This window comes from Haemorhous mexicanus, chromosome 6, assembly GCF_027477595.1.
Source record: "Haemorhous mexicanus isolate bHaeMex1 chromosome 6, bHaeMex1.pri, whole genome shotgun sequence".
NCBI classification, from domain to species: domain Eukaryota; kingdom Metazoa; phylum Chordata; class Aves; order Passeriformes; family Fringillidae; genus Haemorhous; species Haemorhous mexicanus.
The window spans coordinates 52,220,519-52,242,155 of record NC_082346.1 but is presented as its reverse complement, the minus strand read 5'-3'; the positions used below and the strand labels follow the sequence as shown (position 1 = coordinate 52,242,155).

Sequence of the window (21,637 nt, the reverse complement as noted above, 5' to 3'; positions counted from 1 at the left end):
CAGTTGATTAAACACGCACTTAAGGAAAAAAATGTTGTTAAGTGAGATATGGACAACAAACATTAGACAAATTTCACAGATATTTGTGCAGATAATTAGAACTTCAGATCAGAATTTTTAAAATTAGACTGATGTATACTCATATGGTCATGTTAAAAAATAGTTAGATATTCAATTCTAGCTTACAAACTGGAGTTGGTTTAAAAAATATTAAAATCTTTATTCCTTTACTACTCTCTGCAAGACGATTCCTACCACATGCTTTTTGGGTCTGATTAGGATTAATTCTTTTTCCTGAATAAACAAGGCCACCACAATAATTTTCATGTGCACTTCTGAGTTAAGCAAGGTACTGCAAGGTCAAATCAGCCTGAGTTTGCACAGGATGTTATTGACCTAATAGCTTTCCATCATTACTGCACTGCACTTGATATACTGTTTGATTGCCAGACCAGAAATAGCTGCGTTTCGCTGCCTATCAATCGATGCTCTTTGCCAAGGGTTTGAAGAAAATGAAAAGTAACAACAGACACAATGTAGCTATAATAAAACAAGCATGTGTATAATATTACATCAAATTCCTTAATCAAACCTTCAAGAAAATTATATGAAGACAGAACTGGATCTGTGATCAGTTCTTCAAGAAGTAATAGTCTTTCTTCCACTTCCCAACTCCGGACTTAAGCTATGTCCCTATTCCTGCACCAGGAATAGGCAGAACCAAAAAGCAAGAGAATCATTGACTGGAGAACAAAACTTGTTAAATTGAACTGTGTTCACACATTTACCTTTGTCTCCCAAGGCCCTGCAGCAGCCTACAAAACGCTTGTTGCCAAATGTTTTGCCATTTTCAGCAAGTATCAGAACAATTGGAGGTGTTTATTCCGGGACCAGTACACTGCATACAAAGTATGAATCTTCCTGCAGAAGCTAATTTGTAACTGCTTGGAGATCTTCCTCTGCAGTCTGCACTGCAAGGTGCAAGTTTAGCAGCATAGCATCTACAATGATCTCTTCAGAAAAACAGCAGCAGAGGTAGGACACTTCATTAGTTCTTATTGATGAAGAAAGCAAAAAAATTATTGATGAAATAAGTTATCACTGAATTAACTAGCAGCATTACCTATTCTTCTAATAGGAAGAAGAATCAAACTAGAGGCTACAAGTCTGACACATCCCAAAAGGACATTTCATGCACTAAAAGAACTATGAGAAATAAAGTCAGCCTGCTCAAGGCAAGAGCTGTGTCCTGTGTGAAGGGAAAGCTCTCACATGCTGTAACACTTTGTACATACAGTGTTTGCACATACTTTAAACTGCAAATCAGATTTCTGCATTTTTTGAACTAGCAGCAAAAGTAGGTACATGTTTTCTGTATTCAGGTGACAATGTAGTTCCAAAAAAGTTCTGATGAGAAATAAATTCATTGCATGTACTAAGCTTAAGGTCCTCTGAGATCTATCTCCATTTTTGTTTAGTTCCTCATCCCTCTTTCATATTCCTGCTAGGCCCATTCTTGATATGTAATGTTTTTAAAGGATTGGATAGCCTCTTCTAGGATGCAGAGGAGCAAGTCATGAAGAGACACATTTTACATGCCTTAAGAGATATTAGGTAAAAACAGGAAATATTAAACACAGAGAACTGCAGTTTTGAGTTGTGACTTTTTTTTATTACTATTTTATTCTTTCACTGGGCTAGTGATAATTGTTTTTGCAAAGATTAGGAACAATTTAGTATTGTAGAAAAGCTCTGGTCATTGTCAGAATACAAATTGCAATTAGGGTTCTGTATCTGTCTTTCTCCGTGTGGAAGTCTGGTTGTTGTTTGCATTTATCTGGGAGAATCTGATTTAACCCTAGCAATTGCAAAGGGGAGTCAGGCAGACAGCTTCCCACCCCTTAGCTCCACTGCTGAATTAGCAGGCGACCTTGCACAAAACAACTACTCTGTATCTTAGTTTACCCATCTAAACCACACCTATTGTATTTACTTAGCTCACAGGGGCATCAACAGGCTTAATTAATGTTTGCAAAAAGCTTTGAGATCATCAGATGAAAGATCCAAAATATTTTAAAGTCAATGAGAAAAAAATGGATAGGTGCCAAGAGAGTCAATTGGACAAACGGCTTCTCCTATCACTATTGTCCATATTTCAGTTTCCAGTTTATCAGTGGAATATACACGGCTGTTTAAATAAAGTCTCACACATGTTCCACTGTGTACAGAACCAGCCACCACAGTTTGGAGATCTGAAAACAGTTAGAAAGCTGTAAAAGAACACTTGGGAAGACATATATTATATTTCAACTCCAACACAAAAGAAGTCCTTTCTCCAGAGAGTTTCTGTACACTGTAGAAAAATTCCCAGTGGCAGTTAGCAGCACATACATGGAGTGTGACTTAGTATTTTTATATACTGTAATTTTTTGATCAATGGACACTGAGAAGCATCATCCCTTGACTGTGTTATGAAGAAGAGCTTGAATTTAATATCTGCAGGCATATAACTAGTGCTTAAATAAATAAGAAACTCCCCTTTCCCCAAGGATCCTAATGCTATAGCATCTAGGTCACTGCTATTAACCTCTTCCCTAAGGATTTAGAAATAAATCCAAGATCCCAAGTAAACTCTATTCCTCAGCTGACTGCACCCCATCAGACGACACTGTTTTCATAATTTTTCTTCTAACCTGGTGATAAGCAGTTTTAGCTTAGAATTGCTCACAGAAGAGATCCAAGATATTGCAACAGTGTCCTATTCCAGGCAGGACCAGGCCAGCTCAAGATGGACTTGCTCAATTCACGGCATATCCCCCCACCACCGACTCCAAAGCCAAGCCCATCTTTTGTACTCATAGGTTTTAATTGCAACCTGTCTCCCAGAAACAAAGGTTTTAAACATGCTCATGTGGGAAGAGCAAGTGCTGTTTTAACCTCTCTCACAAATATACACCTAAAGAGGCCAAGCTTTGGATACTTTGTGCCTCACTGAGACAGGCTAGGATAATAAGATAAAAGATGCAGATATCAAACAAAGCATTATTGGCAATTGTTCAGCATAGCACAGATTAAAATAACTCCCACTAGGTTTAGTCTTTGCAGCCTCAGTTCAGTCCCCAGGTAGAATAAAGTGGGAGGAGTTATTTCAAAATACCAGGACTAGTAAGAAGAGTACTGAAAGGAAACAACCAAAAATTGGAAGGTGTTCAGAAGATCTGAGGGAAAATGGTATCACCATAGGGCACATCCTGTTTGCTAGTATAGGAGTACTGACACTTGTTTTTGGATTAAGTCACCCAGCCTACACCTAGTTGTCAAAATGACAGAGGAATCCCTGTGTAACTTCTAGATTTTCTTCTGTGGTGTTGCACAGGCTAACCCTCAAAATGTGGTGGATTTGAACTTCCAATCTTTGCTTAGGCTAACATCTATATAAACCTAGGTAGTGCTGCTGCACAGTGGTGCAGCAAAGCACTGCCTTCTGCTGCTCTGACATACTACATTAGAAAACACGTGGGTTTGGGTTTTCTTTTTCTTCTTTTTAATCAACAGGAAAATATAAATGGTGGGTTCTTTTTGTATTTCCTATGTAAACTGCATTTCAAAATTAAGTGCTCTTTAAAAAACTAAAACCCTTTACATTACCATTGTGATGCAAACAGTGAAGGTTCATACAATCATGCCTTCTCCAATTTTCAGGCATATACTTCCATAGGAAAAAAAATACAGCTTGGACAACTAGATAAATTCGTACGTTGAACATTAGAAACCAGTCTTCCAAAGACAACAACTTCACTGGTTTGGTTTACAAGGTGAAATAGATCACAGATCTGCATCTATAAGGAAAGGGTTAATAACATCTGGAGTAGGTGCCTTAAACACCCCTGTGGTGAAAGTTGTTGCAAAAAACATTGAGCTTGGTAGGGAAACTTGTTGCAGAAACAAAGAAACAATGTTTCAGTTTTGGCCTTCACACTTCTTGCAGCAACCTTCCACAGCAGTGTGTCATCAGACAAGTGCAAACTGTGCCAGCCAGGTCACAAACAGGACACCTGACTTCGGGCTGTTTGCCTTGTACGACCCCCAGGACAGACCCCAGTGACCACCAAACCAAGACTAGAACATGTGACATGATGAGACCCCACCCTACCTTCACCTCCTGCTAATGAAGAGCGTAGAAAAGCAACTTGGGGAGTGAACCAGGCTGGACCCACCACCACAAAGGGGACCAGGGCACTGAAGGACCAACAGGACACTGCTGACCACAGAGCTGACATTTTCTGCTTGCTCTCTCTCACTGTCTCTCTTCCCTACACACTTGTCATTACAAATAAAGTCGGTATTGTCAAGCCAGTATTTGGTTTCGTTTGCACCTTAATTTGGGCAGAGGACTTTATCATATCATAGCAACATCTTTAGTTTGTATTGTCAGAAGCTGGAAAAGGGAGTAACTAACATTTATTTTCAGGTAAGTCATAATCAATATGCATCACACCAATGTACCAGTGAACCAGTCTTCAGACTATATACAAGCAAACGGAAAGAAGACAGGATTAACTAGCTGATGATCAGAATGGCACACACAGAGCTTTTAGGATCTAAACCTCTATTTTTCCTGGGGGAAAAACACCAAGTGTGGGTGTGCTTATAATAAAATACTTTTTTTTTTGAAAGACAAAATAGGATGCAGTGTCATATCAAATAAAAACAGCACCCAGTTGCCCAATTTAGTTGTTTTCCTCTACTGGAAGACTGCTCTAATACCATGCACAGGAACCTCTCCTCCGTCACGTTCCTTAGAACTAATTTACAGCAGGATATAAAGATGATATATCCATGACAAAACAAAGATTGGAAAACTAGTGTAGGGGCTTCAAGTTGTGTATGATTTATGCCTACAGGAGAATCCAATGAAAAAAAGTATCTACTATATGAAAATCCCAAAGACATTCTCAAATGCTAACAGCCAGTCTTTGTGGATGTCTGATAACCTCTAATCTCATTTCTTATATAAAAAGGTTGAAACAAGGAGTCATTAGCCCTGCCAAGGTCACACATACCCAAGTCAGGATTAGAATTTAGGTTTGGCTTTGCTGTGAGCCAACCTTTCAAACAAACTGCTTTGAACTACCGTAGTGATGAGCTATTGTTGGGATTTGTGTGTTTGCTGATACATTATATAATACCTCTTATACAGTAAAAAATTGTTTCACCTTTAAAATAATACGCACATTTCCCTTTTAGTTTTGAAGGAAATAAACCACTAGAATTATTTCATAAGTGGAAGCATCAAAATGAAGTGTTACAGCTGAAGAACAAACACACTGATGAAACATAATGTTGATGAAATGCACAAGAATGGACAATTCATTCCTACCAGTCTTTGTAAGGTTTTGATGTTGTCAAGTAAGGCATGTTTCATTCTGTTTGACACGTAACCGTGGGTGCTGAAAATAAAGTTTGTGATACTGGAACACTAAATAATAAGAAAAGCTAAAGACATCTATTTTAAACAGACTTAGAAGCATATTTCCCTAATGAATGCTCAGATCACCCTTGAAAATCTAACAGGCCAGAAAGGAAAAATCACCACACTATGGTGATTGTAACAACTCAAAGTGTGCCTTCCATGCATTTTTAAAAATACAGTATATAGTAAATCCAACATAAAAGCATTCTTTAAGCTTAAAAAAAAAAAAAAAAAACCAGTGGTGCTAGATCAAACTTCCATTTTGACTTTATCTGCAAAGACACAACATCTGGTGTGCTTCTGGCTAGACAGCTCCTATTCAGAGAAACCACTGTTGAGGCTATCAAGCAATTCCTACGTCTTCGAACAAACATAAATGCATGTGTGCTAGCTTATATCCCTACATTAAAAAAAACCAAAAAACAACAAAAGTAGTCTTCTTAGGTCAATTAATTTACAGACTTGAGATTCTCCAATATTAAGGCTGCATTTTCATGGAACAAAATTCGCCCCTTTTTTTTAAGTAGCCTAAGTCATGACGAAAAATTTTATAAGTGGGGAAAAGTACTTTGTGCCTACACCAACCACTAGAAAAATGCTTCTAAATTAATTGAACTCTTTTTATTCATAGCAATTACTATAAATACGATTTCATCCCTATTGAAGTCAAAGGCTTATTGAACAGAAGCAGCTCTTTTCTTAGGGTTTTGTCATTTGAGAAAGAATACACAAACAACGCATTTACTAATAAATTAGTAAACTATTAAAAAAATGAAATTATGTCCCGTGGGAAATATCCTGGGAAAAGTATTTGTAAAATCTGCCCACAGAAGATGATCTACCACCTCTTAAACGGCAATCAGACCAAAAAAGATTGATCTTCTTCCCATAAAGACATTGAAAAGCAAAACACTGAAACTGCTTTTTAAGGCATTTTTCTTGACTCAGGCTGTGAGGATCTTTTTATCTCACTACCTACAAGGACTAGATGCTACAAGAAAAAAAAAAATACTCCCAGATGAGATACCGCATTTAGTAATCACTAGTGAACAGAAAACCCACACACTGTTCTGGGTGATGGTAAGAAACAGTCGGAACAATCACTAATAACTCTAATATACTGTGTGAGCAGATGGCCTAAACTATCAAACGTTTTATGCGTCTCACTGTTTTTTACATTGTAAGGGATAAAACTTACAGATGATAAACTGTGGCTGAGACAATGAATGCTTCCATCCATCATCCTGGGCTTCTCTTATTCCAACCATGTGACTGAGTTGAACCAAGTTTATGATATCTTGGCAGGAGACGCCTACAGAAGCTAATATCCAGACTGAGTACACTTATAATTGATTTCCCATAAAAACAAAAAATGGTAATCTTAAGAATCTCCATTTCACTTAACTGAACCAGATCACAATGAAATATTTTAAAGATCATTCTCAAAAATTTCTGCCTTTATATTGCTGCTGAAACTGTTTATTCTTAAGAAGACATCAAGTTCCTAAAAAATTGCAAGTTGATCCTATATGAGAGAAATATCACTTTAAGAGCCCAAGCTCATAATCTAATTGAAATCCTTGGTACAAGCTGCAGCTCCTCTCCCCACGCGCTGAACAGGCTTGGCACAGCGTCCAGGCATGGCCGGCTCTCTGCTGGGGGCAGCGTTCTCGGCTGTGAAGGCAGAGCGTGCCCTCTGTCACTCATGGCGAGCAGTCCTGTCCAACTGTCTCTTTCCAACAACTTTATCATCAATCTCTTTATTAACAGCTCCGCTGCAGACTCGGAACGCAAACAAGGACAGCGCGCATGCCAGATTTCTGGAAGCACGGCAGAGACACCGCTCAGGGCACGGGGCAGGAATGCTGGAGCAGAAGACATGGCACAACTCTTCCACGCTCTTTCAAGAAGTATCATATTTATTATGTTTACTTAGAATCAAATTTCTATTTGGAGAGAGATGGGGAAGTTGTTTCTCAAACATTAAGGACTGCCCACCTTGCCTCCTGTTTTATCTTCAGGCGATTTGAAGTGTCAGATCAATAAAGGGTCCTTGACCCAACATTCCATTCTACTTTAGTTATTCTATCTGCTTTAGGTCAGTGTTTTACCCTAAGAGAAGCACATGCCACAGAAATAACCTCAGATATAACCTCAGATAAACTGAAAAGGTTCACATGTGTAGACTTTAGGCATGCAAAAATTCACTTAAGTAACCTTATTCAGATGATTGACTTCAACAAATACAAACAGAAAATAGGAATGCTAGATCATAGATAGAGCAAAAGTGGCTTTTGCACTTGTAAGCTGTCCAGTATCTGTGTGGGCCACAGTCAGAGTGGGGCAGTTTAAATGATTGGCTAATTCCTTAAATAAATAAATGCAGCTTTTCTTACCTAATAAGCTGGAGCTTTTATCACCTTACATCAACAATAATTTTACTCTTTATCCTTTCCTATTACTTTCATAGATTCTAGCTCTTATTTAGAGACAGTAACTTAATACAAAACCAAAACCATCTATATATAGATATTAATAATATCTATATGTACCACAAAATATTTTTCCCCAACTATTATTATACCCTTAAATTTGACTTTATTATAGTGTGTAGGATATTTGTCATTCTTAATTTATTTTAAACATTGCACTAGAACAGAGATAATAAAATACTGAGGTAATTAAGATTTCCAGACTTGCTGTTAGGACCTGCGATCTAGTTAATTTATTAATACAATTCATAATTGTGGAAGGCAGAAAAAAAAGTTACCTAAAGACAGCATTCCAGAATTTAGTTAGAAGAATAAAAATATGCCTAAACTTTATTTTAGAAAATCCTTAGTTTAAATATCCAAAACACAGATGGAATATCCAGCAGTGGTTAACCATATTATCTTTTTCATAAACATGCCCTCTGAAACTTCATATTGAAGTTTGCATTCTTTTGGTACCAGTATTAGCTGATGTTTGTAGATATTTCAAATTATTAGTTTGAACTTTGTAGATGCAGCTAACTGGATCTGCCTCTACCAACAAAACCAAGATGCTTTGTTTCTACTGAACAGACACTTATTACTACTATGATTATTAAACTAAAATCAGTTTACTGATTTGTATTACTGACATTTTTCCAATATGAATACTGGATCTGTCAAAAAAAGTGAACCCACTAAGTATTCAGCTAATACATGTGCATTTCTGACTGTACCATCGAGACCTGCATAACAAGTAATGAAATCTGGTAAGTATTGTTCAGCCACAATGATGGCAGAGAGATTAATCATAGCAAAGGTACTTGACGAGTGTTTCCATGATGCCAGCAACACTACAACATGCAAAATACCTTTTCTAGAAATACACACAACTTCTAAATAATATCTATTATGAGGATAAACATATTCTGCTTCCTCAGTAACTATAACATTAGTTTTTAGTACCTTTAAGCATAGGTTCTGCCTCAGAGTCAATATTGTATGTTCTTGCTATGCTGAATTACTTTTGGTTATTCTAGATGCTGAAGAACTGCTTCATCTTTTACTGTTGATAAAATTCATTCTCTCATTTAGGTAAATTTTCTAACAATTGATATTCATTACTACTCAGGTACCGTATACATGTAGCTACAAGTTTAAAAAAAAATTGCCATTTAAGAAAAACCCAAAACAAAGAAAACCCCCCCAAAACTAAGAAATGCACTAAGAAGTGCATTTAATAAGAAGGGGCATGCACACATACTATCTACAAGAAAGCACAACTTCAGCTAGAACTCATCAACTCAAATGTCTGATTCCAATCAGTATGTCTAAAGCCATCTGTTAAACCATGGCTTATTAATGTTAATTATTTTGGCTACAACAGTAATTTTCAGCTTCTTGTTTGCAGATCCTTATGAGTCAGTGAACTTAATTCAGGAGGTTGATGATGGGCAACTCAGAAAAACAAGCTATTGAAACCTATTGCCAGTAGCCTAAAAAACATTGAACAGAAATTGTGTATCTACTAGCATATTTTTATTGGTCAGAGAAAATAAAAGATGAATTAAAGCCATAAATAACATCATCAGCTGTGATGAAAGGGAGATGTGGTGGGCAGGATATAAAAATGATTAATCTGTTTTAAACAAGACAATTTCATGCTGTGAAAAATATATACAACAGAAAGGTTTATTGTTTTAAGTAGGGCAATTATAATATGAAGACCATAATCATCAGTGGTTTTAGCAGTTAAAGAAATTTTAGTCAAAAGTAGACTACTTATTAAAGTTACTCACATCAAGCATTTGGAGGATTGGGTTCCTGCTGATGCAAAGATCAATCAAGTGATGCACAGCTACCTGCAATTTTTACTTTTATTTCAGGACATGCTTAAACTACTTAAGAAGAAGAGAAATAGTGCCATCTGCTGACATAAGAAATAGCAGTTGCACTTGCAACTGCTTTTTTTGCACTTTTCTTGCACTTGCAAGAAAAGCCTGAGGTGCCAAAACTCCTACAGCCAATGTTTTTAAGAAATGAAGCTCAAACATTTGCTGAAAATAGCGCACCCCCAAAATGTATGGGCACGTGTTTCTTTTAGTTTTGTCCACTTTTAAGAATTTAGGATGAAGAGATGGAATGGATGCCCTTAAATGTTTTGTGTGTTTTTGTCAACTCTGCCCCCACCAAAACACTGTACAGTTCAAAAACTTTCCCTTTAATAGCTAGAACCCAACATCCTTCTGAGTGTTATTTCCATTTCCTGTTGCAAACATAAATGAATACTCTCTAAATAAGCATTAGCTACTCTATTTCCTTTAGGCCATACCATATTTAGCCTTAGCAGAAAATTTAAGAGCTAAGTAAGAATTAAGAAAGTTAAACCAATTTAGCACAGTCAGAAAAATTAGACAACCATGGGATTGTGCTGTTTTTTATTGTGTTTTCAATGGAGAAATACATCATCTGTTTACAAAATAGCTCTTGAAAAATACAAGGAGTACAGATACTATAAAACAAAGCAAACTCCAGTCATGAGACACTACGTACATCATGCGAAAGCAACAGTCTGATCTCCAGGTTATGAAAACTAGAATTAAAAAGTCACTATACAGAAAGGTTCCAAGTTTCCAGCTTGGCAAAACTTGGGTGCAGTTACATGAAACGTTTAATAAAATGAAAAAGATTTTCCGATGTGTAAACAAAATGACAAGACTAAATTTGTGCCTGGCAATTTCGATCTAAACTCCATAGCTACACAAAATACACAGACAGCTTGTACACTTCAACTGTTAAGATATAACCTTCTTTGGGGGGTGGACGACAGCAGGCTGCACAGGGCAAGGAAAAGAGAAATATTGTATACTAGACATCTTAGACAAATGGCAAAAAAAAAAAAACCCTTCAGTTACTGCACAGCCTAAGTAAAAGATAAGCTACACTCTGACTTTGGAGAATTAATTTAGAAGGATAAGGGGAAGAGTGTAAGTAATTTAACTTGTAACATGAAAGATGCATGTGTAATAGGATGGAGCACAATGGGAGAAGGGAGTTCATAAAACATGCTAATCAAAGTATGGGAAGTATGACTTGACATCCCATATATTTCAGACTTAAGTAATAGTAACATGAAGTTTGTTATCTACATCTGGTATTACTGTTGGTATCCCTCATGTTCCTCAAATACTGTTCTTTGCCATGAGAGCTTTAATTCTTTCAAAAGAAAAAGCTGTTACTTTTTTGATAGGACTACAAGAACAAAAAATAGGAGTAAGAGAGCTTACTAGATGTCAAGTGCTTACTAGAAATATGATTTTTAAAAATTTGGTGCTGTTCAGTATGTAAAACTACTTGCGATGAACTATCTAAAAATAAAAAGGTTAAAATTCTTAGGGAAAAATCTTTTTGCCTTTATTTAAAATTTTAAGCTTTTTAATGCATACGGGACCTTTATGGAGTGTACAAAAATCATATTTAGTGATTCAAAGGCCATCAAGACAGGTGGTGTATTTCACAGGCACACAATAGTTACCTAAACACTTCAGTCATGGGACAAATTCTGAATTTGTGCCTAGAGGCCCACAAAGTATTACAACTAGGTAAGGGGCAGGGGGGAACCCAAATGAGTACATGGCTTGTTTTTATTTTGTATAAATAACTATTGTTCTATATGGTGCATACAAGCGGAAAAAACAATTGGAAAAAAAAAAAAACAGTAAATGCAAAATACTTTCCCAAGAAATAAAGGGATAATAAAAAGGAATAAGAAGTTCAGTTAGCTCAAAAGAAAGTTTATTTACTGTTTGATTGCTGATTTGTATGCACCTTAAAACAATCCTATAAATAAAAGTAGACCACATCCTAATCATGTCCCACCAATACCAAAACTTCCCAATTACTTCCTCAACTTACGTCTTATGACCCCAAGATTTGACATTACATTTTAAAGACTTACTGCTGCTTGATGGCAGTTGAACTAACTATACTATACACTTTGTTTTCAATGTATAGTATATCATAGAATGTCATCCAATTTGCAAATTACTACTATTGAAGAGACTCTTCAATAAAATGAAATTTTATCAGCTAAAGATCTAAAATTAGTCATACTCCAATAAAAAAGTACATAAAAGTGCATTTAAGGGATTCTTATGCCAGCTTTATCTCAATTTTGAAACAATGCATCAAACAAATTCAATCAGAATGTCAAATATGGCTACAAATAGTGTTCATGTTTTTAAAGGCAGTAATCCTTCGAAATATTTAATGTAACTGTTGCTAACACATTAATTGTACTCCTGGCTTCACATACTAACCTGGACTTCCAATCAAGCGGCGACTTTAGTCCAGAAAGGGAAGTGCACAACATATACCTAAATCCATTTGCGATTATGTTCTAGTCTTGCACCCTCCATTCTCCTTTTTTTCTAGCATTAGAAGACAACAGGTTGAGTTGGCAGATACTGTTTATGGACCCCTGAGGTGGTTTTTACCGGTTCAATCTCAATTTTATTGAATTCTTGATAACAGGAATAGGATTTGCAGGAAGAGCAGGGATATCTGAAAGGTCTGTACTGGGTGTTTTCTGAAAAGAAAAGAAGTTTGGTTGTATTTAAACTTTGTAAAAATAAAAAGAAAAGTACTGTAGTAATTGGCATTAACTTCCAAAACAAACCTCTTTAGAAGACTTTTTAGGAATATATGAAGATAATTACAGATTATTAAGAGAGAAGACGGTATTCCCTTTGCCTACAGAGTCTTTAATAAGGAAAATGTCTACAAGAATCTTTGTGTGCTTTTCTTTTTTTTTTTTTTTTTTTTTGGACAACTGCAAGAAATAAGCAAGTGCTGCAGATAAAGCTGGGCTTACTAATAACTTGTATTATAGTAAAACATCCACATAATAATGATGTTTGATCAGTAACATTAACTATCTAATCTACATGTTTAGTATTTAAAAACACCTCTTAACAATTCAGTGTTAAGTCTCTGCCCTTAGAGATGAGTGATAAAAAACAGTTCCCAATCCAAAGTGTGTGTCTTCATACATTCCAGACTGTTGAAAAACTCTACAGTCAAGTTTCCAATTTATCATATCGGTTCAGATTAACATGAAAAAAAAGTTATGAACTCTAAAAAGATACTGTATGAATGTTTTAAGAATTTCACCTTGACAATAATCTCATCAATTTTTCTCACTTACAAGATTTAAATGCCATTCAGAAAAATTGTATCTAAAACAAACAAAAGGAAAAGACAGTAACACACCCCAAGATTCAATGAGATTAATTCATTTTTCACTTGCTGTACATGCCTTCTAAGGTTGGGGGTGGGGTTTGTTTTGGTGGTTTTTTTTTTTTTTTTTAGTATTTTCACTTCCACTGTGGCACATTATTTGCCATCCCAATAACCCAGTTATTATGCAACACTTCACATCATTTATCATAAAATGTTTTCTTACGTTATAAATGTTCAAAATCTATACAAGGTACCTATGATACACGGGGAAAACTGGATGAAAATGACTGCTCTTGACTGCTGATTTATTAAAAATAAATCAGTCAAGTTAACACTGACTGATGTGTTAGTCCACAAAGCAGCAGGGACCCAGGACAAAATAGCTCTGGGCTTCGCATCACCCCTGCCCCAAGTAACCCACCGGTTGGTGCTGATCTACAGTTTGACATATTTCTATTTTCAGCAACATGGGCAGTGTTTTAAGTAAAGCCAACAAGAACACTGAAAAATGACAGAGGAGGCTCACCATCCTTTGTAGTTTCCAGATTATTTTTGCTAAAGTAACAATCACACAATCTGTAAAAAAGCTACAAAACTTTATATAATCCCCCACAACAACAGACAAAATAAAATTGATGTACTTACTAAATGATCCTAAAAACTTCCCCAAAGCAGTTTAGGAAGTCCATGTAGCATCTACAGTTTTTACCAAACAATTTTGCTATCTTTAGTCAGTACTGCTCATACAGTTCAAAATGTCCAGTAAGAAATACCATTATTACTATTGCAACAATTTATATTTTCAACCAACACAATCATTACACATACTTTAATGATTCAAGTGTGCATAAAGTGCTACATAGTGATACTTTAATCAGCAGAGCTCTAAGAGAAGTTTAAAAATGCTAGTAAGAAACTGAGGTGCTCTCTAAAAGCTGTTACAATACCAGAAACAAAAATTTAAGTGAATGGTGCAGAATTCTTACTGTTTTCCAAAGGACTTTACATTGCTAACACCAGCTGGCTAAGGAGTGACAAGCTTACAACTTGTCTCTTGTACAAATATTAGAATCTGAAGTTACATTTCAGACATCCTCAACCTCTACCTGGGTATCTTCAAGCAGCAGCTATTCAAAGCATTTGTTTCCTCGTTAGAAAGGATTATTCTGTGATATGCAAAGCACAAAGGAATAAACTGAGCCCCTTACTTTGAAGGCACAATTCAGAAGAGCGAATCCAGCTTCGGTCAGTTTGTATGGCAAGCCATACATGTTTAGCTACAATGCACATTCAATAAGATCAATGACCATCTAAAACGCAAAAATTGTGACAGTAACAACAGCAGCTTACCATAAAATGGATTTATATTTAAAATTACACTTTTAACACATGGACTCATTTCAGTTCCAGTTCTTTCACCAGAAATTAGCATATAAATACATTACATGGCAGTATTGCTTTTAAAACAGTACCTGAGGAGCTTGCAGAGAAGTTGTTTGAAGAGTTTCTGTTTGAGAATTAACATTCACTTCTGTCTCAATTTGCTCCTGAAGAAAAAAAAAAAAGGTACACCAGTTACACCACTTCCAACGATCTACTTATATAACACCAAGCAGTCCAGAATTATTTACATTGTGCATATACAGCAAAAGAAAAATGCAAGCATTGATGTTTGCTGCATTGACACCCTTCCTTTTAGGAAGGAATCGCCACACTGGAAAATGTTTCACTTATTAGGGATTTGACATCAACGCAAGCTATATCACATATCAGCTGTCACTTGTTTAACCAATTAACATCTTTTATACAGAATCCTATAGCAAAACATTACATGTCATTCAACTCACTAAAGACAAAAAGTGTATTATCAAGGAAGATCATGTGAAAAGCTACGAATTTGTTTAAGAATTCAACAGCTTTTCCACAGCTTTTGCCATTCTGTCAGTAAAGTTTTCCTGCTGCTTTAATGGGCTGAATCAGCTTCCTAAATGAATAGGTGAGTGTCAGAGACTGATTTGCAGGTAAAACAGTGGGACTACAGAACTAAAGCAGGACAATGGCACATTCTCATTTTAATAAAAACAGTCTGCTAGCTCAAAGTGTACCATTAACACACTCTAAAAAAAGGAATGCATTTCAATGGATGAAAACCTGTGATTATGTTAATTTAAGAAATTTAATTCCTATATTTCCTTCCATAAATATTAAGGACAAAGACTTAGAGGAGACTGCCAATAAAAACTAACAGGATTACCTATGTCTTTTATAATGATCTGGATCCAGTGGATCTATTTTTGAAGTGAGGATTAAGTGCTTACATGTATTTCTGCCCTCACCTATCTTAAGTTCAGAGATATTGCAAGGTGACTGCCTAGCAAGATACAATTCCTTGCTTATGGCCCTTGAAGCTATAAACCAAAGAACTTACATTTAACTTTAAGCATAAGCATAACTCCCAGAGTATTCCAGAGACAATAGAATGTGCCCATAAAAACTGCAAAATCCCAACCAGAGAGCTGCAATCATAAGGCTAAAAAGAGTCTATCACTCTTTCTGCTCACCACTAAGGCAGAAAAAATGTCTGCTAATTACAAGATAGTGGAGAGAACGCTGAATTTCCTAAGTCCCCAAATGGTATGCTGTAACTTCACACAATAATTTCACTTGCACAGAAGATTTACTTATTATCACTTGAAATTTCTTTATCTAAAAAGTGAACAAGGTGGCTGGCTTTAGGATGTTCAGCCCAGAATGCAAACTCCAAATAGAATACATAGGACAATTGTTCCTTCACTAATTAACATACATCAGATTTGGGATGCAGGAAAAACATGGCATATTGACACATCCTTGATGTAATTTAACAAACCAAAATATAAATATCATGACTAATTTTTTCACCAAGCTAAATACCACATGACTAACCAGCAAAGAAATGACAGTCCTATGCGACTATAGATTTGGGCTCAACTTAGCATGGCAGCAGGCAATGGACTCCATTAATACTCACAAACATTAAAAAAATAAGATATCATTTTGACATCTTTACTGGAGAGTCTAGATATAGACATGCTCTTAGTCATTTCTAGAGAGAAACAGTAATTTTCCTAAATAATATATACAAAATTATACAGTCTAGGCATATATACCTTAGTTTCCATTTTTTCATGTTCATTCAAATCTATACAGCTAGTATCTTCACTTATTTCATCCTGCTGAAAAGCAAACACAGACACTATTACAAATCATAAAATCATATTTTTAAAAAATCAACAAGAAAATATGGTCAAAGTGTTTAAAAGGACAGAATTAGTTGTAAGACTTATCATATTACAGGCTTACCAAAATAATTACTTTTAAGATAAGAATCTCGATTCTAAGCATTTGTGCTAATGCAGTACATGTGTCATGTGATGAATACCAACAAAATAAAAATACTAACACCTTGGCAAGCTGAAAACATCAAGCAGCAATGCTATCAGAATAGGAAATATCTGAAACTTGGAATATGAGAATCAGCACTCCGGGTGACATGAATATTCAAAGTTTTGAACATTGCTATGGTATGATCTCAAAATCTCAAATACCTCTTCAATTTTAATTTTCTTAGGAGACTCTTCTTTATGGGGAGAAGATGTCCTTTTCACTGCTGCGACAGGGCTAGGCATTTTTGTTGCAACATTTCCTGAACTTCTTGGTGATGGATTTAATAGATACGCTGAGGGAACAATTCTAGAGATGGTAGGCTTTGGTGGTGGAGAAATGGCTGGTTGTGTGGCAGTTTGAGGAATGCTTTCATTTGAAGTACCTATGGACAAACAATTTAAAGACCTTCAACAAGAGGAATCGACACAATCATTTCAGTTCAATCACTGGTATTTTTGGTCTCTAATAAAAACCCCTGACATCAAGCAGGCATCAAGGAATTGGTACAGTTAATGGTGTAGCATCATGTCTGGAACAGCAAGTGTGCATACACTGCAGAGTTTATTTTCAAGTTCATTCTTGAGCTTGACTGCACCCTCAGCAATTTCACTGGTGACACCAGGCTGTGTGGTGCAGCTGACACACTGGAGGGACAGGATGCCATCCAGAGGGACCTGGACAGGCTGGACAGGTGGGTCAATGCAAACCTCTTGAAGTTCAATAAGAGTGAGTGCAAGGTCCTGTGGCTGGGTTGTGGCAAACCCAGGCGCACCCACAGGCTGGACAGAGAAGTGACTGAGACAAAGTTTCTGAGGACAAAGGCTTGGGGGCCATGGTTGATGAAAAACTCAACATGAGCTGGCAAATGTGCTCACAGTCCAGAAAGCCAAGCGTGCCCTGGGCTGCAGCCAAAGGAGTGTGGGCAGTAGGTTGAGGAAGGGGACTTTTCCCCTCTACCCTGCTCTTGTGAGACCCCACCTGGAGTGCTGTGTACAGTTCTGGTATCCCCAACAGAAGAAGAACATGGAACTGTTGGAGCAAGTCCAGAGGAGGCTGTGAAGTTGATAAGAGGACTGGAGCACCTCCCCTCCAAGGAGAGGCTGAGAAAATTTGGGCTGGTCAGCCTGAAGAAGAGAAGGTTGCATGGAAAACTCACAGCAACCTTCCAGTACCAGAAGGGGGCCTACAGGGAAGCCAAAGAGGGGTTCTTTGTCAGGAACTGTAGTGATAGGACAAAGAGCAATGGGCACAAACTGAAAGAGGGGAAATCTGGGTTAGGTATTAGAAGAAATTCTTTAGTGTGAGATACTGAGACACTGGAACAGGTTGTACAAGGAGGTTTTGGATGCCCTGACCCTGCAGTGTTCAAAGCCAGGTCAGTTAAGGCCTTGAACAGACTGGTCTAGTGGGAAGTGTCCCTGCCCGTGGCAGGAGGAGTCGGGGTTAGATGATCTTTTAGGTCCATTCCAAAGCCCTAAACACATGATTCTGAGAAGGAATTCCTGTACCAGACATAGGGTAGCCATGGCAATGACACTCTGTTTAGCCTAATTAACACTGCTTAAGGCAGGCTACATAAGCCCAGAACAGAGCTCCGTATAATACAGCTGTAGTATTTGTGGTACCTAAGGAAATTCTACTGCTTATGTACTCAGTCATATATATGCATTGCCAAGACTGCATTAAATCAAATCCAAGAGCAATCTGATACTCCCTTTTTCACTCAAAAATTAAGTTTATCACTTTTCAGGCTTAGCTTATCCAGTGACAAATATGAAGTCATCACAGAGCATCAAATAAAGAATTGATATTATACACATACTTTTGAAAAATGCTCCATATGACAAAGCTCTATCTCATCAATTGCCTACCTCAAACCAATAAGCGCACATAGGGAGATGCTCCAGGATGAGAAAAAATACATTGAGGAAATTTTTCATTAACAACTATCAGGTGATTAACATTTTGATTAACCAAAATATAAGAATGAACAACTTCTGATATGCTTCCAAATCCAAAAACCAGTCACGCCATTTAAGCTCCATTTAGTGCTCATGGACAAACTAACTCACATTGATGCACCTGTGACACGATAAAAATCAGAGAGAAGTAAGACTAAATCATGCCACATGTCAAGACTGAATGAGAGATTTCATTTTGAAAGGCTAACCAGTCGCTCCCCTTCTCCACCTATTTCTGACTTGCCCCTTGTACACTAAAGCACCATGAAAAAAGAAGAGTAGCTGATTCTAAGAAAATATTTTCACCAGATGCTTTTATTCTTTGACTTAAGAGTGAAATTTTTGAATTATTTTTAAGTAAGTGTACTTTTTCTTGCAGAAAACAGAGGATAAAGTCAGCACATGCAGTGGGACACATCTGAACAGACATCAGTAAGGAACATCTGTTTCTGCTTACATCTGAGTCTTTTGAATTCCTAGAATCAATTTCATGAAACACAAGGAGCGGGAACATGGGAGGACAGACTACATACAGACAGTACAGAACCACCTTGAGTTTAACTACAAAATGAATTAAAAATAAATACAAAAATTGTTCTTCCAGCTTTAGATAATTTTTTCCTCATTTAGCTAACCAAACTACAGACCTACATTAGGTCATTGGAACACTACTGCTATTGTGAATGGCAAATATAAATCTCTAAGAATAAAAGAAGTAAATATCACAGCAAATATACCTCCGATTTTCTGAATCCTTAAGAAATTACTAAACTATGCATATGAAGAATAACACATTAAAGCATGTGTTATGCAAAGACTAGAAGACTCAAGCTGGAAGAAAAACTGCCCTATAAATATTGCCAAAAATTCAACAGAAACAATATGCTATGCCATTTTCCTTACCCCCTGAGCTTTCACTGGAATTTATTTGTGGCACAGTGACTTCAGAAGCCTGTGTGTTGGTCACAGATGCTGCTGTTACAGCTGGCGCAGGACTGCTTCTGCTAAAAAGAGAAAAATCATGAAATGCTGAAGACATTAGTAAAGCTATGGTGTTACATGATCTGCCTTTCATCACATCATGTGTGACCAGTAACCACAGCTGGTACTTTACCTACATTACAGAGCAGAACTTATGCCAGTAAAAGTGAGCATTGGCAATCTACTATCAAACACAAGCAATGGAAGCTCTTTCAAATATTGAACTTAAATTACTCAACTACAGCTTTGAGATCAGAAAAATACTGTATTTAAAAGACAGGCAAAAATTCAGGAAGTGTCCACCCAAATAATGAGCACGGGAAAACACAACAACTATTTACTGAAGGATGAAACAAAAGCAGTGCAGGAGGACCAGAATAAAAAGTTTGGGTTTAATTTACACACACTGTTACAGTGATGATTTCAGTCTAAAATCATCCAAAACAAAGGCCTGGGGCTTCAAGTGACCAATCACAAAAATGATCCCTCTTCCATCATCAAGAAATTGGGGAGCAGTGTGTGTCTAAAATCAGGCAATTTCCACTTCACTTGTGACATCCTAGGTAAGACAGATTTATTTCAATAGCAAAGATAGTGGTATCAACTACTGTTAACCATTTACCAAGGAAGACTAACTGAAAGAACTTTTGCCAAAAGCACTAAGTCAATTTCATCCTACACACATCCTATAATAGATGTGTAATGCTGCTGAACTGTAGGAGATTGATAACTTCTATGTGTATCAAAGAGACAAACATGGGACCCTTGAAAGAAGAGAGTACACTCACTTATTGCAGTAAACTGGAATTAAGGTAGGAAAAGACTTAATACAGAAAGTTAGTATTAAGTAAACCGGGCCCCAAGTTTTTCTATCATCATATTCTTCTAAGCATTTTTACCCAACTTTATAATTCCTCATCTCAAGCCCAGCACCATTGCTCCCTAACCCCCAAATTTTGCTATAGTGCTCAAACTGAAGTAGGAGTGTTTACAATCTCCATCCAATTTGGAACATTCCCACCGTGGTAACTGTGGTCTCACATGTGGGTAGCATTTGCCATGTGTTTAACACAAGTAATTCAGGAAGAGAACAGCAACAAGACTGAAAGTCTTCATTACCCCTGAGAACTTCCAGAACTGTTCAATGGACTTGTCTTCATAGCACTGGTAGGTGAAGGCACAGACGTGCTGTTATCACTGTCCATAGACAAGTCTAGGCTGCTGTCATTCAGAGCTGTCAACCTGATCCCTTCTGTCGAATGCTGTAAGCCACAAGGCAAAGGAAAATTCTGTTAGTCTAATTAAAAGTTTAAAAATCAACAGAAATTTAAGTTATTTAAAAATGCAAACTTAAATGGACAGTTTTCAAATCCTTTTACATGAAAATAAACTACTATCCTCTCAATACAAGCATTGACATTTTCATGTTCGCAACTCTGGCACAGATTTGTCTGAACCAATCACATTCAAAAACAAACTGTTACTGTATTTAATGATTTTATTTTCAGCTTTATTTCAAATTTCTTTGGTTTTGTGGACTTAAAAATACTTTCATTAACTTTAAAGTAAGTGACATACATCAAAACAAACTGATGTACATAAAAAGAATTTAAAGAGGATTTGAACTTAGTCCATAGAGAAGAAAAACCCTTTTCTGACATAGTACTACTATTTTTATGAGACATATTACTTAACACATCACTCTCTGAAAGGGATCTACACTTGGTGTCAATAAAGACTTCCTAGTCCTTAAAACAGCATTCAATATAAAACAGTTATAGAAATAAAGCATGTTATTCAGCTATACTTAGAATATGTAGCAGTGGTTTAGCTATTAAAAAATCCAAGCAAACCTGTATTGCTCTCAGATTAAGCTAATACAAAGCAGTAGGGATTTTGAAACAGACTGAAATGTTCAATTCAAAGTTTCACCCCTTCTTACTGACTCAACTGAAATTAAACAATAATCCAACACAGCATCTTAATTAAAAACTAATGCTACCATTCTCATATGGCCACAGGTAAACTACCCAGCCAGACAAGAAGGTACTATCCACATTGTTGATGCTCTGAGAAATGTAGTA

The 21,637-nt window shown here is 36.6% G+C and overlaps 1 protein-coding gene across 4 annotated transcripts in view; it reads right to left on the bottom strand.

The window, feature by feature from the left end:
• Positions 1 to 10,365: 10,365 nt before the first annotated feature.
• Positions 10,366 to 21,637, bottom strand: part of PAPOLA (poly(A) polymerase alpha) — a 43,127-nt gene continuing 31,855 nt past the window's right edge. The window contains exons 17-22 of one of the 4 annotated variants that reach the window (XM_059850270.1): positions 20,673 to 20,815; positions 19,476 to 19,576; positions 16,773 to 16,993; positions 16,335 to 16,400; positions 14,658 to 14,732; positions 10,366 to 12,532 (exon numbers count right to left, since the gene is read on the bottom strand). In XM_059850270.1, coding sequence (XP_059706253.1) covers positions 12,437 to 12,532; positions 14,658 to 14,732; positions 16,335 to 16,400; positions 16,773 to 16,993; positions 19,476 to 19,576; positions 20,673 to 20,815 — 702 coding nt within the window. In that variant the 3' untranslated portion in view covers positions 10,366 to 12,436. The remainder of the gene's footprint in view (positions 12,533 to 14,657; positions 14,733 to 16,334; positions 16,401 to 16,772; positions 16,994 to 19,475; positions 19,577 to 20,672; positions 20,816 to 21,637) is intronic. The other 3 variants (XM_059850271.1, XM_059850272.1, XM_059850273.1) reach the window with 3 other exon arrangements.